This window comes from Schistocerca americana, chromosome 7 (genome assembly GCF_021461395.2).
Source record: "Schistocerca americana isolate TAMUIC-IGC-003095 chromosome 7, iqSchAmer2.1, whole genome shotgun sequence".
In the NCBI taxonomy this organism is placed as follows: domain Eukaryota; kingdom Metazoa; phylum Arthropoda; class Insecta; order Orthoptera; family Acrididae; genus Schistocerca; species Schistocerca americana.
The window spans coordinates 232,883,376-232,899,604 of record NC_060125.1 but is presented as its reverse complement, the minus strand read 5'-3'; the positions used below and the strand labels follow the sequence as shown (position 1 = coordinate 232,899,604).

General features: G+C 38.8%; 1 protein-coding gene across 7 annotated transcripts in view; it reads right to left on the bottom strand.

Moving 5' to 3' along the window:
* Positions 1-4,885: 4,885 nt before the first annotated feature.
* The window catches only part of LOC124622094 (GPI mannosyltransferase 2-like), a 387,261-nt gene continuing 375,917 nt past the window's right edge, over positions 4,886-16,229 (bottom strand). For 5 of the 7 annotated variants that reach the window (XM_047147683.1, XM_047147685.1, XM_047147684.1 and 2 more), the window contains 2 exons: positions 9,615-9,733; positions 4,886-5,207 (listed from right to left, as the gene is read on the bottom strand). In XM_047147683.1, the coding sequence (XP_047003639.1) occupies positions 5,159-5,207; positions 9,615-9,733 (168 nt within the window). In that variant the 3' untranslated portion in view covers positions 4,886-5,158. Of the gene's footprint in view, positions 5,208-7,937; positions 8,153-9,614; positions 9,734-16,229 lie in introns of those variants that run through there. The other 2 variants (XM_047147687.1, XM_047147686.1) reach the window with 2 other exon arrangements.

The following is a 16,229-nucleotide window of genomic DNA, read 5'->3' as shown; positions in this document are numbered from 1 at the left end:
GGAGAGTGGCTGGAAGTGACACTCAAAAAGCTGCCAGACGTGTCATTTTAAATTTGTATACTGGTGGGCCTACTTTAATTTGTGATTCTGTTGTGAATTGTGCTGCAGGTTGTCTTGATAAGTTTTCAATGGATTGCTAGAGTCATCAGTTGCCTAGTTGTATGTATTGGGTCAGTGAAAATCTGCAAAGTGCAATATAGGAAATAGTTAATTTCTTGGTTAAACAGTGTGGTGCATTTTGTGTAAGACAGTTATTCTTTAAAGCAATTGTAATGCATGAACAGTATAATAGTGTGTTACTGAAAGCATTCTGGCAACTTTGCACCTGTCATTCTTTGCGTAAAGAATAAAGGGTGCTTAGTTCATCTGACAGACAAAATGCAGAATTGATACAACCAATAATATTTATTGGATGATACACCAAAATATGAGGATTTTCAGTGGGCAGCAAACGAAAACTTGTTTTAATTAATGGTGTGCTTTCAGGTGATCAACTAAGTTGTCGACTCTATTTTACACCCAATATTTCGACAAATAACTGGTCTTCTTCAGGAGCTATCATCTCTGTTTTTATGAATACTCAATTGCCTGTACTCCTATAGACAGACTGTGAAGTATTGTTGGTGTTGCACCACTATTTATAACTATGCTGTTTTATGCTCATTTGTTTTCTGAGCCCACACAGCTACACTGTGAAATGCACGTTCTGTCAATGTTTTCCAGCTCTGGTGGATGGATGCCCTGTGAAAAGTCTAGTTTAAATGGAAACTTCCATCCTGGTTTATAATGTTTTCCAGCATTTTTATTTTAATAGCCTCCTTAATTATGCTGTTCCAGGAATGGAGCATTTGCGCGACATTACTAGTCTCCTCCTATTTTGCTTCATGATTATATTTGAGGCAGTGCTTGACGACACCTGATTTACTTGGTTGTTGTAGTTGGGTGTGTCACAGATGTCCGTTCCATCTCTTTGACTGTTCTAATGGTCTGCTCCATGTAAGACACATAAATGAGGGCAATATGCTTACTCTTGGATAAAACAAACATTGAAAGGGCACAGAGTGGCAAGACCATGGTGAGTATTCCAACGACTTCTAATTGTTTCATTGCTCTGTTCCCATGGTCCACGTTTCGCATCCGTACACACCTAACATAATGGTTTTTTTGCTTTTGTTTTACAGGTTATGTTTTTCAATGAAAGCATCTATTTTTTCCAGTAAGCCCTCTTGCCCTGAGAAATTCTTGCTACTTGTACCCCAGAAAGCGTTGGTCAGCGCAGCATCACCAGTGACTCGTGCAATGTTCCAGCCTCAACGCTCAGGTTGCGCAACAAAAAGTGCTGAGCCCTTCCTATCAGAAGTGCCACCTGGTAGGCGAAAGACCACAAATTCGTTAAAGCGATTATGAAGTGAACAGTTTTGTTAACTCGTATATGCCGCCATTCACACGAGTTACAGCGCCGACAGTCTTCGGAAAAAGCTCCAAAATTTGGAAATTTATGGTAAGGTCTTGTGGGGCCAAACTGCTTACGCACTACTTAATCTAACTTAAACTGACTTACGCTAAGGACAACACACCCACCCATGCCACATTACAATATTTAACCATGTCTATTGGGGGACTTCTCTATAGACTGTACACACCATTCGTCAGAGGTTTGTGCATGAGATGTCCGCCTCCGTAGCCTAGCGGTAGCGTTACTGCCTACCACACACGGGGCCCGGGTTCGATTCCCGGCAGAGGACTGGGTGTTGTGTGTCCTTCATCATCATTTTCATCTTCATTGACTCAGAAGTCGCCAATGTGGCATCACCTAAAAAGGACTTGCAATACGGCGGCTGAACTCCCCCGAATGGGGCTTCCCGGCCAACAGTGCCATACTATCAGTTTTTTTGTCATGAGATGTCATATGTAACATGCCAGTGGCTCTCCATTATTCTATTTGCTTGGAAATTATACGATGTTTGGGATTGTGGCTTATGTTATTGTAGAGATGAATTATTTCTTGTAGCATTCATTCTGAAAATTTTTGCTGATGTGTTTGTGGTATACATGAAGTTACACTTCGCTTGTTACTCTTAACTGGCCAATCCAAAATTCTTGAATTTCAGAAGCCACCATTTCATACTGTTTTGGTATACTGAATGCTGTCTCACAATATAGGGTTACTCTGATGTCTCACTAATGTTGCATGCTGTGCCATTGTAATAACTGACTGTTGTGCATCTTTTGTTTTGAATAAACATTCGACAGGCACAGCATAAAATAGGCACCATCTATTCATATTCATAAAGATTGGTTGATGACCTTTGCAACCCTGTGATGAATATGAGTAGAAGTTTTGAGTAGTAGCGGAAGTTGGGTTGTTACAGTAGTAACAGAGCAGTGGACTATATTACTGTGTGCTTTTTTAACTGGGACACTTTTCAAAAGTAATGACTGCATGGTAACATCCCAATGTAAGAATGAGCTGCACTTTAACAATGAAAGTTGAGGAAGAGTGTCAAACTGAATGTGAACGGAACAGTTCCATGCAACAATTCAAAGAAGTGAAAATTGTGAAAATTGATAGTACACAGTTCAAAGAACCCAGAGAAGATGTATATGATTTTGAAACAAGTCTTGGGCTTCCAGTGCTACAAAACTTAGTACTTCAGCACACACGATTGACAGAAGTTTTGTGATGATGTGCTGCCATGTTCGTTTCCAGTATTTGATTGTAATTGCCATGTTGCAAGAACTGCAGCTTTTTAGTCAAGAAATGTCAAATAACAAAGACACCCCACTAGCACAAATCACTGATAAAGAACAAATATAATAAAGAAGAGAAAGATACAGCAAACAAAAACTCAAATATGCACCTGTTGATCCTGCAAGAGTATGTCAAATTATTACCTTTAGAGATTTGAGTTTTCTCATAAATTTTCTAAGTGAAATCTTCATTTCGATTCATTGCATAATGTAACTGTGGACAGTGAATCATTTGCTACTGTTTATACGTGCAGTGTAAACTCGCTGATGGTTCACGCTGCCTCACAACTACAAACTAACGATAGATATGTTCATTGAGGTCTTATAGTTACACATTGTTATTAATTGCTTGTGTTGAACAAATAAATTTATATACACATGATACTTGGTGAACCTGAGTTTCTGAATCACGTGGGAATGATGAAACACATTTTACGCAAGTTTTCGTGACAGCTGCACTATGCAGGACCACTTGTGAGCAACTGCATTGTGTAATCAATTCCTACCGTGACAAACACAAAATCCTGCAAGCACAACTTACCAGTGAGACTCGTGATCCTTACTTTGATTGTGATGAAATGTAAACTGTCATACTTGTATTACAACAGGGAAAGGAGCATGTGACCACTCTAGGCAGTGCCACAGATTACCCCAGAGTTTTAATATAACACATACCTGTCATACTGACACATGTAAATCTACATTATGATGCAGGTTTACCCTTCAAAATGTGTTGTGGAGATAAATAAACGGTGACTGATAACAGTAAACTTGCACTATTTGCTGTTTCATTCGATATCAGTAAGGGCCATGGTGAAGCCCATGGAGTCTATTCTTACCTCCATGGTGAAGCCAAACCTAAAACTTTCACATCACGAGGGCTATATAATACTTCAGTAACTTTTTCAAAAGCTAAAAGGTTGTTACTGAAGAATAATGTAAAAAATTCCATCTTTCTAGCTCACATACCCTTCTATGTGTGTTAAATCAGTTTTCTTTCTGAATGGTAGTCACTATATTCTCAAGAAACTTTATCAGCATTAAATATTTCGTTTGTGGACATAGTTGTAAGTTTGGAGACATAGCATACTCCTGATTCTCACTTTTACTGCTTTCTTCCCTCTCCAGTGGGACTGACTAAATAGGGAGTAGTTGAAACTTGGATCCTTATTTGATAAACTTAAAAGTAAAAGTTCAGGAAGACATCAAGTACAAATATCTTATGTTGGATAAATTCATGCATTCATTTTTAGATACAGCTACCTGAATGGTGGATTGATGGCTAGCTATTGTGTTACATTAAATGAGGGAATATATTTGGGGGGGGGGGGGGGGGGAGGTGGAACGAGATGGAATGTTAGGTTGGTTGTTCCTCACACACTTCTTTCTGTTGATCACCCAGTTTAATTCAAGTCTCTTTCTTTTCAACTTTAATCTGCCCTTCCTGTTACATTTAGTAAATGTATCCCTGGCATTTTATACACAGTAATGATACTGGTGTCACAGGTGCTGTCCTCTGTCCTGGAAATGAAGTCATGTTCATCTCCCATACTTGTGTGTGTGGCATTTGTATCATTCTGACAATCGTGCTGTACACATATTTGTATTGGGATGTATTGCCATTTTGAATTTTATTAACAAAACAACTCACATAAATTCTTGCATGTGCAGCATATAACTGATTTCCCATATCTTATGAACTTGTACATTTTTTAATTAGTTAATGATGAAGGAAACTGCCTGGTAATGGCTCCATTATGTTTCCCAGACTTCATGAAGTGAGGTTAAAGTCTTGTATTCAGTTTTTTACCTGCTATGTTTTTGTGATGATATTAATATAATGCATTGTTTCCTTTATCAATTCTCTGGACTTTCTGCTCTTTCAAAATTGCTTTAGTCTGTTATATTTTAGGACACACTAACTGTATGAGTAACTTCATTTATCTACACGTGGTTCTTAGATACAAAATGAGTGTAACTCTGTCTCATGAGTACAGGCTTCATATATTTTGATATACAACTGCAATCAGATACTCGGTAGATGGTAATACAGTTTAATTTTGTATTTTCAGAGGCCATGTGTTATTAGTGTAGTAAAAGAGACAGTATGTGGTGGACAGAGATACAGACTGAGTAACACACTGCCACAATTTATTATAATAAAACTCTTTATTGGACATTGTTTATTTTCATAACAACCTTTAAAATACTTATATGTGGATTTGACATTTTGGTAAATGTTCTACACTAACACTAACACTTGCACTTACACTTACACTTACACTATGCTTTTTGCTCTCCATACCAATAAACTGGACAAGAACATCTCCATTCTTCTGAGAATTTAGTTTCAAAATCATTTATTATTTACTCATAAGTATTTCAAATATGTCTGTTTATAATACTGTCAGTTGTCTAATGACAAGAGTGGCCCATCATGGGTTGCTGGAGAACTGCTGTGGTGCAAAAACAAACATTTGAAATGCTTTAATACATCTGATGAAGCATGAAATCATAAAAAATGCAAAAGATTATTGTATATCTGCATCAAGAATAAAATAAGATAACATTCAAATGATGTATTGCACTAATGATTATTAATAAAGTTGCACTAGTTTTAAAATGCAAGCTGGAGACAACCATTCTTTCTATGCCTTTGAGTTATGATACATATCAAAACCACAAGAACTTATTGTCTTGACTGCAGCCTCTTTATTTTCAAGCAGTTTGTGGACAAGTGAATGGTATGCAGTTTTGATAGTCGATGGTTAATAAACATTTCCATAATAGTCAGTCTCAGATGTTCAGTAACAACTCGTAAGGGGTCCCCTATAAGTTTAGAAATTTGACCTGACTATTGATCTAACAAGGCACAAGCAGTGCAGCAGCTTGAAACATTGATAAGATTGGGGTGCCATTTCTATAATTTGCTCAACTCCTGTAATAGCTGTAAAATCCCCAAGTGTGGTGAACTCATTGTACTGATAGGTTCTAACTTGGTAGTAATAGGGTCTAATAAAAATTAAATTTTCACTAATCTTCAGTAGAAATTTTCTATTCAAATTGCTGCAAATACTGTTCTTAAAACAGTGTCATGCTGTGGCACTTTAGAAATTATATACTTAACATTCTTGCATGCTGTGTTAGTTCTTACATGTATAAATCACTGCCAATAATCTTATGCTTACTGCAAATAGATAGCATTTCACAGTTTCCTCAGGTTTTACTTTTTTGATTGTTAACAGATTTTGAGTATCAAGAAATGAGGAACTATTTCTGAAAGCCTTCCTATATTTCCTCCCCAGAGCAATATTCACTGATTTGCTAATATCATATAAAGTGGATCAATCATGCAGTGCACTACTAACTAAAAAATTGGCTCTAAGCCTTATAAGCAGATATCATCCCTTCAGGTCCCTCCACCAGCTGTAACTCCACTCATATCAAATGACTATCATGTCATATTCACACTATTTATCAGCTTACTGTGTTGTTGTTGTACTATCTTCTTAAATAGGAAAGCGGATTTTAGTATACAGTGTGTGTCATGGAAGTGCATACTGCAATGATTAACAGCTGCCATTGAACCAGAATTGTTGTGTATGCTTTACTGCAGACACATCTAATATTTCCAGTTTGGTTTCTGTTCTCCTGTTCTGCATATCTGTACTTTTGTGGGTTTAATGCATATTTCATTTTCATAATCCATCCTGAAGCTACATCGTTACTTTCTACTTCTTTTAAATCACTTATTGTCTGTTTCCCTTATATTTCATTTAATTTCATTTCTTTACCCCCTTACAAATCCTCTATGCTTCATCCTCTTACTACCATTAATTTATAAGCACAACCTTATATTATTTTCTAAAAACAAAGATGATGTAACTTACCAAACAAAAGTGTTGGTATGTTGATAGACACACAAACGCACACACAAAATTCGAGCTTTCGCAACCCACAGTTGCTTCATCAGGAAAGAGGGAAGGAGAGGGAAAGACGAAAGGATGTGGGTTTTAAGGGAGAGGGTAAGGAGTCATTCCAATCCCGGGAGTGGAAAGACTTACCTTAGGGGGAAAAAAGGACACACACACACACACACACACACACACACACACACACACACACACACACACACACACACACTATCCATCCGCACATATACAGACACAAGCAGACATTTGTAAAGGCAAAGAGTTTGGGCAGAGATGTCAGTCTAACTAACAGTCACTAACACCAACCTATCAGAACTCCGGAGACAGGAACTTGCCCTTCAGTATATCCTCTCTTCCTGTTACCCAGCCGGAAAAATTGGCGATAGCAGAACACTGCCTAAATGAAGGACACAATATGAAATTTGAGGAAACTGTTGTGGTTGCCAACATTTCCGGTTTTTGGAACAGTGTTTATAAAGAGGCAATTGAAATTAGGTTGGCTGATAATTTAATCAACAGAGACAATGGCTTTCCTCTTAGCAAGACGTGGAATCCTGTATTATCTCGCATCAAAACTGAACATTCTTCGGTGCGGCCTTGATTGCGATATATCGTTGCCAGCAGTGTTTCACTACGGGCGGTGCCACCTCCCTGTTTTGGAAGGCAGAAACCGTGATGGGTGGCGCATGCGCCGTGTACTGAACGGTGGCCTATATAGGACGTCGATTTGCAACCTGGCATCAGTTCTCAGCGGGACTCATCAGCAGAAGCAGCATTTTCCTGAAGATGGCGACCAGTTGGATCGGTGAAATATCGAGTCAAGTTGATTTTAGGATCCGGCAGCAAACCCGAAGAGACTTTCAAGTATCAATCTGTCAGTCTGTGTACACAATAAAAGTTGGATCGTCGAAATATCGAGTCAAGTTGACTTTAGGATCTGGCAGCAAACCCACAGAGACTTTCAAGTATCAATCTGTCAATCTGTGTTCACAATAATCACGCACAATATATACATTTTCGGACATATCAATGCATTATGGTTGTCTGAAGAAGATAGTGGCATCTGCTAAACCAATGTTAAATAAGTTTCTATAATACCTTTCTAATACTTTACACAAATGTATAACAAGGTCTAAAGATTTATAATATCCCTAATATTGGAGGCTTCTGAAGATGACAGATTAATTTGTCGAAGCAAGTAAAGTGAAATAAAAGTATATTTGCAAATGATAACTGAATTTTAGTCTGAAATATATATAACAGTTGCTGAAAAATAACAGGTACGAATAAATTAACTGATCGAGAAATCTGTGGGGCCACCTCGATCGTGCTGTTAATGCCTTGGATCTCTCAGGTGAGAAATCTAGTGCAGCTGGCCACAGCACCGGAGTTGGCGTGGCTCCACATCCCCATAGGTATCTTACAGAACCTCACTGGCTCTCTTCCTGCATGTCTGGTAGCGGTCCCCTCTGCAAAACGTAGTTATTCAGGATTTTGACGGGTGCTTACATTAATGTGACTGGGCAGTGTATAATTATGTTTTTGATATAGTGAGTTCCGGGAAAAGGAAATTTAAGGAGACTGCATTAGCTAAGAATAGGGGGAAATGAGGAAAATCCATTTGGAAGCATGGATGTACAGGGGTGACAAGTGTGTACAGGGACAATGGTAGTCATTATTGTTGCTTCAGTGAATATGTCATTAACTGTCTTTCAAAATGAAGCTGAAGATAAGTTCCTGCTACTGAGAATGACTTCAAGAAAGTAGGTGAGTGATGGAGTGGGACAGAAAGGGTTTTGCTCTGATGAAAAAGGGTGTTTCTGACATATTGTTCAGACAAGTTTGAGGAGAGGTATGAGGTACAGTGTATGAAGAGAAGACAGAGAGTATGGAAATTCCTGCACACAACCAGGATAGCTGTTCATATGATATGGTCAAACAGTCAAATATCACAGACATAATGAACACAGGCATTCATAACCCATTCTATGTGACATGAGTTTCCCTGAGAAACACCTCACAGGATAGCATTGCTGTAATGAGTAACTGGAAGCACAAATATTGGTACAAGTTTCTTTGTCAGGTAAGGACAGAAGAGCTTTTTATATTTTTGTAGGGTATGGAGGGATGCTGATGCCTTCTTGCACATTGCAGCTACATTATCAGTCCAATTTCAATTTCCACCTATTATTACTCCAAGACTCCTTGCTGAGGTTGTTCCATTTAGGATTAAAGATGGTAGGGATTTCCCATATTGGGCTAATGAACATAGTATTGCTTGGGTTTTGGATGGGTTGAGCTGTAGTTTTGCACTTAGATACAACTGGAGGTCACCAGCATACATGTGCTATTTGCATTATGACAAAACTGATGACACATCATTGGCATACAATGAAAAGAGTATAGGACCTAATACAGAACCTTATGACTGTTACTGAAAAAAATAACAGTTATTGGTCATGCAGTCTGCAAAAGTAGGTGTGCTCTTTATTTTTATTCATTCTTCTCATTTTCTTCCTTCCTTTTTCCCTGTTACTATGAGCACCATGCATCAATTCTTTATCAATATGTTCTCTAACATTATATTTCTACACTTTTTTTTGCAATGAATTGCTTTCTCTTTTGTACACAATGAGCACTTGCACACACTTGTCCCCAATTGTGACTTTATCAAATTTTGAGCAAGGATGTCATACTTCATGAGTTAACTTACCCTTCATTTCTATACAGTTAATACACCAGAAAAATGAATCTAGTATGAATCAGTAAATACGCACCTAGCAATACCACTATAATCAGTGCAGTCTTTGCATTCTTCACAAATGACGAATGATCTGTTATCATTTCCATAGTGGCATACGTAGCATATATTTTTAAAATTTGCTTTATAGTTTCACTATAGAGTGTCATATAAAGTCACATATATATTACCTTCCCCATCTGCTGTGGCCCACGGATGGGTCATCATCTGCCAAAGTAGATGGTTCCAGAGGTGTCCTAAATAGAGTTTTCTGGGCTTTTGTTACTGTTCCTCTCCTCTTGAATACAACCTGCAAGAGCAAAAGTGTATACGAACAATAACAGTTTTCCCACTCATTATATAAAAACAACAAAAAGACTCAATTGACAAGAAGATAACTATGAAATAGTAAAGCAATAAATTTCCTGTGCAAAGAAGATGCATTATTGAATCATTTTAATTATACATCTTTTCAAACACCAAAGACAAAGTATCCATAATGTCAACTGTATTTCCATCCGGATGAAAATTTTCTACTGGGGAAGTAAACACAAAATTGTAAGCTGTTTGGTGACAGCCTTCCTGTACACATTCATTCATTCACATTCATTCTTCATTCACATTCATTCATTCATCTCTCCATAGTGTTCCAGAGATCCCAGCAACAAAGAGAACCTTCAGGGCTAAGGAATGAGTCAAGGTATACATTAACATGAGACAAAGACATTATGGAAAGTTAATCTGTATATTGTATTAACAATAAATGATCACTGTACTACTTATACCATCTAAATTTGAGTAAATTGCAAAGCTGCTACTTCGTAAAAAGCTATTGCCTCCTGAAGTTTACTATATGACTGCTGTTTATCTGTTATCAGTAGCCTAATATATACTTGACTGCAACAGTTTTATGCATGTAAATACTAAGTATTATGTGTAGTAAATGCATGTAAAATAAGCTTGTAATATCCAGACTGAGGTGTAAGTATAGTTTTAACGTACGTACTGAATACATGGCAAGAGTTCTGGGATCATTGCAAGAGTTCTGCGGTCACCAAACTATGTTTATAATTGCCATCTTTTCATCAATAAAGCTTTGACATGCTAGTTCTGTATAATAGGCACTTCACACCCACACAGGCTGTTTTGATCTGGAAATTATTTGACAATGCCAAAGATGTCACCTGGTGGCGTAATCACTTTAAAAATTATTTTGTCGTATTCTTTGTACTTGCAAATCAGACATCACATTTTTTGTATTTATGTAAAGTAGTGTAAACATAATTTGTTTTACATAAACAGCACACTGTGCTGTAACAGGGAAAAGAGAGTAACTAGCTGAAAAATGCTCCTGTCAGAGCACAAAAAAGGCAGATGTGCTCTTCTTTTAAAAAAACTCTGACAGTAAAATAGGCAACCAACTGTTTAATCCTCATTCGCCTTCCTCACCAAACATTTTGGCATGCAGACATATTCACGCTTTTTAATGCTGAGAGTGAGTATCAGAGATCCAGTGATGGTGGAAGAGAGAGAAGACATAATGGAGACAGTAGCAGTAGGAGCAAAATAGAGAGGAGACAATGGAAATGAAAAAACGAGAGATGAGTGGAGAGTATACATAGGCTTTGGAGGGGGGGGGGGGGGGGGGGGGTGTGTGTTTAGACCCCTCCCCTGGACCAGTGAGTATGAAAGCTTCCTAAATAGAGAGATTGACTAAAAGAACTTAGAATTTACTGTGTTAAAAGAATATGAACATGAATATGCTCACAAGCCAAAATTTTAGGTGAGGAAGGTGGGATGATGATTGAAGCAACTTGTTGTCCACTTTTCTGTCAGAGTTTTTTAAAGAGGAGCATATTCACTCTGACAGGAGTTTTTTCAGCTGATGGTTGTCTACTTTATGTAATATTCTTACTACTCACTGCTGCTGAACAAATACTTTATTTACTTTAGGTGAAATGCCCCAGAAGAGAATTATTTTCGGTTAATACAATGACAGGTGCTTTTAAAGGCATAACAAGCTGAACTGAGCTTCTTGATTAGTTTGTCCATGTTTTGGTTCCATTTTAACTTGTTCTACGCACTTTTGTAAATTACACAGCCTGACAGAAAAAGTTAAGTACCCACAAGGGAAGGAGAAAATGAAATTAAACTTCACAGGTTAGAGGGTCTGTGATATCATTGCAGTGATTCCAAAACTGAGTCAAATTTGCAAATATCATTGTAGTATGATCTCACTTATATGTATTAAGCTGCAGCTCCTCTGACCTGGATGCATGTTCTGATTTGCTTGGGAAGGGGTGTCATAAGGCTGTTGTATTCTCCCCTGAGACAACCTGGTGGGCACTTACTGTAGCTGATCCTTGATGTTCCAGATACTGGCACTGGGACAGAGTTGACATCTGATCTGGTTCCACACATGTTCTATGGGCAGGTCTGGGGATCTTGGTGGCCACAGGAGTGCCTCAACATCACACTGACAGTTTATAGAGGTGTGTCATGTGGACAAGCATTGCCCCGTTGAAAAACTGCACTACAATACTGTTACATGAAAGGTAACACATTAGGATGCTGGATATCTGTGACATACTATTGTGCTGTCAGAGTTCTCTCAATCACTACCAGCCATGACCTGAACTCATACCCAATGAACCCCACACCACAATGGCATAAGTAACACTGCTTGCCTCTCCCTAACATTGGAAGATGGGACCTCTCCCCATGTCACCACCATGCTTGTCAACAATGGTCATCAGGAGTAGCAGTGCAGAGCTGTGATTCATTGCTGAGCACAATGTTTCGCTATTTACCAACAGTGCATGCCTCCCGGCCACAGCAACATTAGAAACACACCGTTTGTGTTGTGATGTTAACTACAGTATAGGGATGTGATGGTAATTCCCTAATCAGGATGCTTGTGTGGGATGACAGAGTATGTTACAGAGAGCCCATTACTTGTTCTCGGATGGTAGATGCAGATTTGAAGGGGTTACGATGTGCTTGGTGCACAGTACGTCACTCCTCCCTTGTGGTGTTAGAAGTGCGGTGGACCTTAACCTTGACATTGTGTATGCCTGCCCTCACATTTCCCTGCAGTCCCATATTGGGCCACTGTCACATGCATTCTAACATTTTTGATGACTGAGATGTGTGAAGTGTATGCGCAAACTCCCCACTTCTCTTACACTAGTTGACTTACTTGGCAATGCGCAGCCGATCTTCATCTCTGGGTAGCCGGCTTCTGGAATCCCTACAAACTTCTTCTCTGAAGAATGATGCTAGTCACAGGAACCTTAAGGACTCTCTCTCTCTCTTTGTGAAATAATGACAACAACTATCGGTATATTTGGTCTTTAACAAAGAACAAAATTCACACTTCTCACATAAACAATTGACTTCTTGTAAGTCAGTCGTGTCGTCTCACGTTAGAAACAATTAAGTTACATTTACAACAGAGTTGGCTTGATAACCATGACTCTATTATACAGGAATCATACCCATGTGTTGCCTCTAGTAAGTTCAAGTTAAAAGTTACCAAACAATCTTTTTCACTCAATTGTTGTTTCATCACTAACAATAGTCACAGTTACAAAACAGCACAGAATAACACAGAAGTTCCTCGATGCTGCCATGTGCTTTCATTACGACTTCTGTGGACCGACCGACAAGTACTTGTCGGTGTCGTTCGACTGCCATGTCTACCGTCTTCGTACAAAAAACTTTAAACTGGCCCGCTCAGACAGGTGACGTGCAGCAGATAGGGTTCCTTCCCCCCCCCCCCCCCCCCCCCGCCCCCACTCACATCTAAAATACCATGTGTTCAAGATGGTGGAAGGCTGACTGATTCTAGAATTTGCACAGAAATTTTCAAAACACTACAGTATGTACCCACAAATCTGGATATTGCAGAAGTCGACATCTGACCCAATGGAGACCCACAATGAGGGCCGTTTCAAACTCTGTCACGTGCTTTTAACATTTTCTCACACACTAATCACTCAACATCTGACACTGTTGAAGCTCCTTTATATACACTCCAGGTTGGCTAACAACAGTAAACATGAACAACACAAACACACTGTGGTGGCCATTCTACTCTAATAATTTACAAACCTACAATGGTGTGTACATTTAAGTTGTTACAGTCACATCTGACCATGTCATCTGTATAGTGGATGACCTTCATCCCACAAATACACAAAGAATACACGTTTTTCAAACAAATATATTTATTCAACTGTAAGACATACAGCTATGAAACTTGGGACACATATTTATGAATCTCTTAAGTTTAGATTACAGACGTTCGATACGTCCTCGATCAGCAAGATGACATATATTACATCGAGACTTAAATTCCTCCAATACTTGGATAAGCATCTCCATCATCACTGTCATTATGGCAGTATGAGTCAGTTCTTCAACTCTTGTTCTGTAGAAGCATTGGTGCATAAACGTCCTGAATGGAACTCCACAGGAAGGAGTCACATGGTGTCAAATCCAGTGACTGTGGAGGCCAGCTGAGAAGTGTTAAGCTGCTGGCTGTTTGACAACCAGTTTCATTCAAATATTCACACACACTTAGCAACTCCAATGAGGGGAATGCCTTTATCTTGTCGAAAATTGAAGTTGGGTTGATTTGGTGGAAGAGACCAAACAATGAGGTCATCGGTCTCATTGGATGAGGGAAGGATGGGGAAGAAAGTTGGCTGTGCCCTTTCAAAGAAACCATCCTGGCATTTGCGTGAAACGATTTAGGGAAATCATGGAAAACCTAAATCAGGATGGCCGGACTTGGGATTAAACTGTTGTCCTCCTGTGTGAGTCCAGTGTGCTAACCACCATGCCACCTCACCCCGTGAAAATGGAAGTTGTCCTTTTTTAGCCTTGAAACAATCAGTTTTGTAACATAGCAAGATACTGTTGCTTGTTAACTGTGTTTTGATCAAAGAAGAATGGGCTTGAACAGATGAGAGAGATATCACACAAAACACACTGACTTTGCATGAATTTTGTATATGTTCAATGTGTGCAAGTGGGTTCTGTACGTCCCAAATTCAAACTTTGTGTTTGTCCACTTTCCCACAATGGTGGAAAGTCACCTCATCACTGAACACAATGTATTGTACAAAAGTGCTACCATTGTCAATAGTATTCTGAATCTCATCAGAAAAGGCCATAAGTTTATGTTTGTCATCATGAAGTTGAGCCTGTAATAGCTGTAACTTGTAAGGCTTCATAATCAACTAACATGTCAAAACACACCAAATTATTGCTGTAGGCAGGATTTTGTTGGACTGGCCTGGGCAAACATTTTCAGCTGTCCCCGTTGATATTTATTAATGCCTGTAAGCAGCTAATGGTCTGGATTTCATTGTAATTTCACATTGGAACATGATTTGAATTCACATGATATTGTCATCGGTAATACATGGGTGGCCAGGATTCTTTCCTTTATGTACAAATCCTGTGTCTACGAATTGTCAATACCATCTATGAATGTTCCGTCCATTTGGAGGATCAGTCCGATACCTCAACATGAAACATCTTTCCACTATAATCACGAAATTACATTTCGGAAATTCGAGAAAGCAGAATGATTTCTTCTGCAGAGTAGTCATTTTGCAATGTGTGATGATAACCAAGTAAACCAAAGGCAACTGGTATCTAGCGGCAATGAATATAAACTAGAAAATGTTTTTGTTCATCCAATAACCAAGCCATGACATGGCAATCAATAGTTTTGACAACATAATACTTTGTAATATGTATATTCCTTTTTGAAACAACCTGTATTTTCTCAGTTGTGTAAAGAAAGTAAAATATGAATAGAAGCCCTCTCTATAAGCTGCAAGTACTGGTATATGTCCAGTTCTCAAAGTGTATAATCATTATAATGGTAACAGCCATGGCTGATCTGCAACTCACTTACTTGTTATAAGAATGTCTTTTGCAAGAAACACTTTGAAACTGCCTGGTGCAATACTGGGACTTCTGAATACCAAGCAATATTTGTTAACAAGGTGAAAAATGATTAACTGGAATAAATTTAAGGTATTCATAAACAACAGCCATAGCTGTGTGAAATAAATTGTTCAGCATACTTGGATCTCTTCTCACCATTATTTACACTTTTCATTCATTCATACATTCTGTTCCAAAGAACCAGCTGTAAAGGAAAACCCTTAGGAATACAGCACTCCGGTTGGCAATGCCTATGTAAGATAACAAGTATCTGGCACAGTTGTTAAGTCAGTTACTGCTGCTACAATGGCAGGTTATCAAGATTTAAATGACTTTGAACATGGTGTTATAGTCAGCGCACGAGTGAGGGGATGCAGCACCTCCGAGGTAGAGATGAAATGGGGATTTTCCCATATGACCATTTTGTGAGTGTACTATGGATATCAGGAGCCCATTAAAACATCAAATCTCCAACATCTCTGTGGATGGAAAAAGATCCTTCAAGAATTGGACCACCGGCCACTGTGGCTGAGTGGTTCTAAGTGCTTCAGTCCGGAACCGCGCTGCTGCTACGGTCGCAGGTTTGAATCCTGCCTCGGGCAGGGATTGTGTGATGTCCTTAGTTTAGTTACATTACACTTCTGCATATTGTTGCAGATTTCAGTGCTGGGGCATCAACAAATGTCAGAGTGTGAGCCGTTCAACAAAACATCATTTATATGGGCTTTCGGAGCTGAAGGCCCACTCGTGTACCCTTGAGGACTGCACGACAGAAAGCTTTACATCTCACCTGGGCCCGTCAACACCGACATTGGACTGTTGATGACAGGAAACATGTTGCC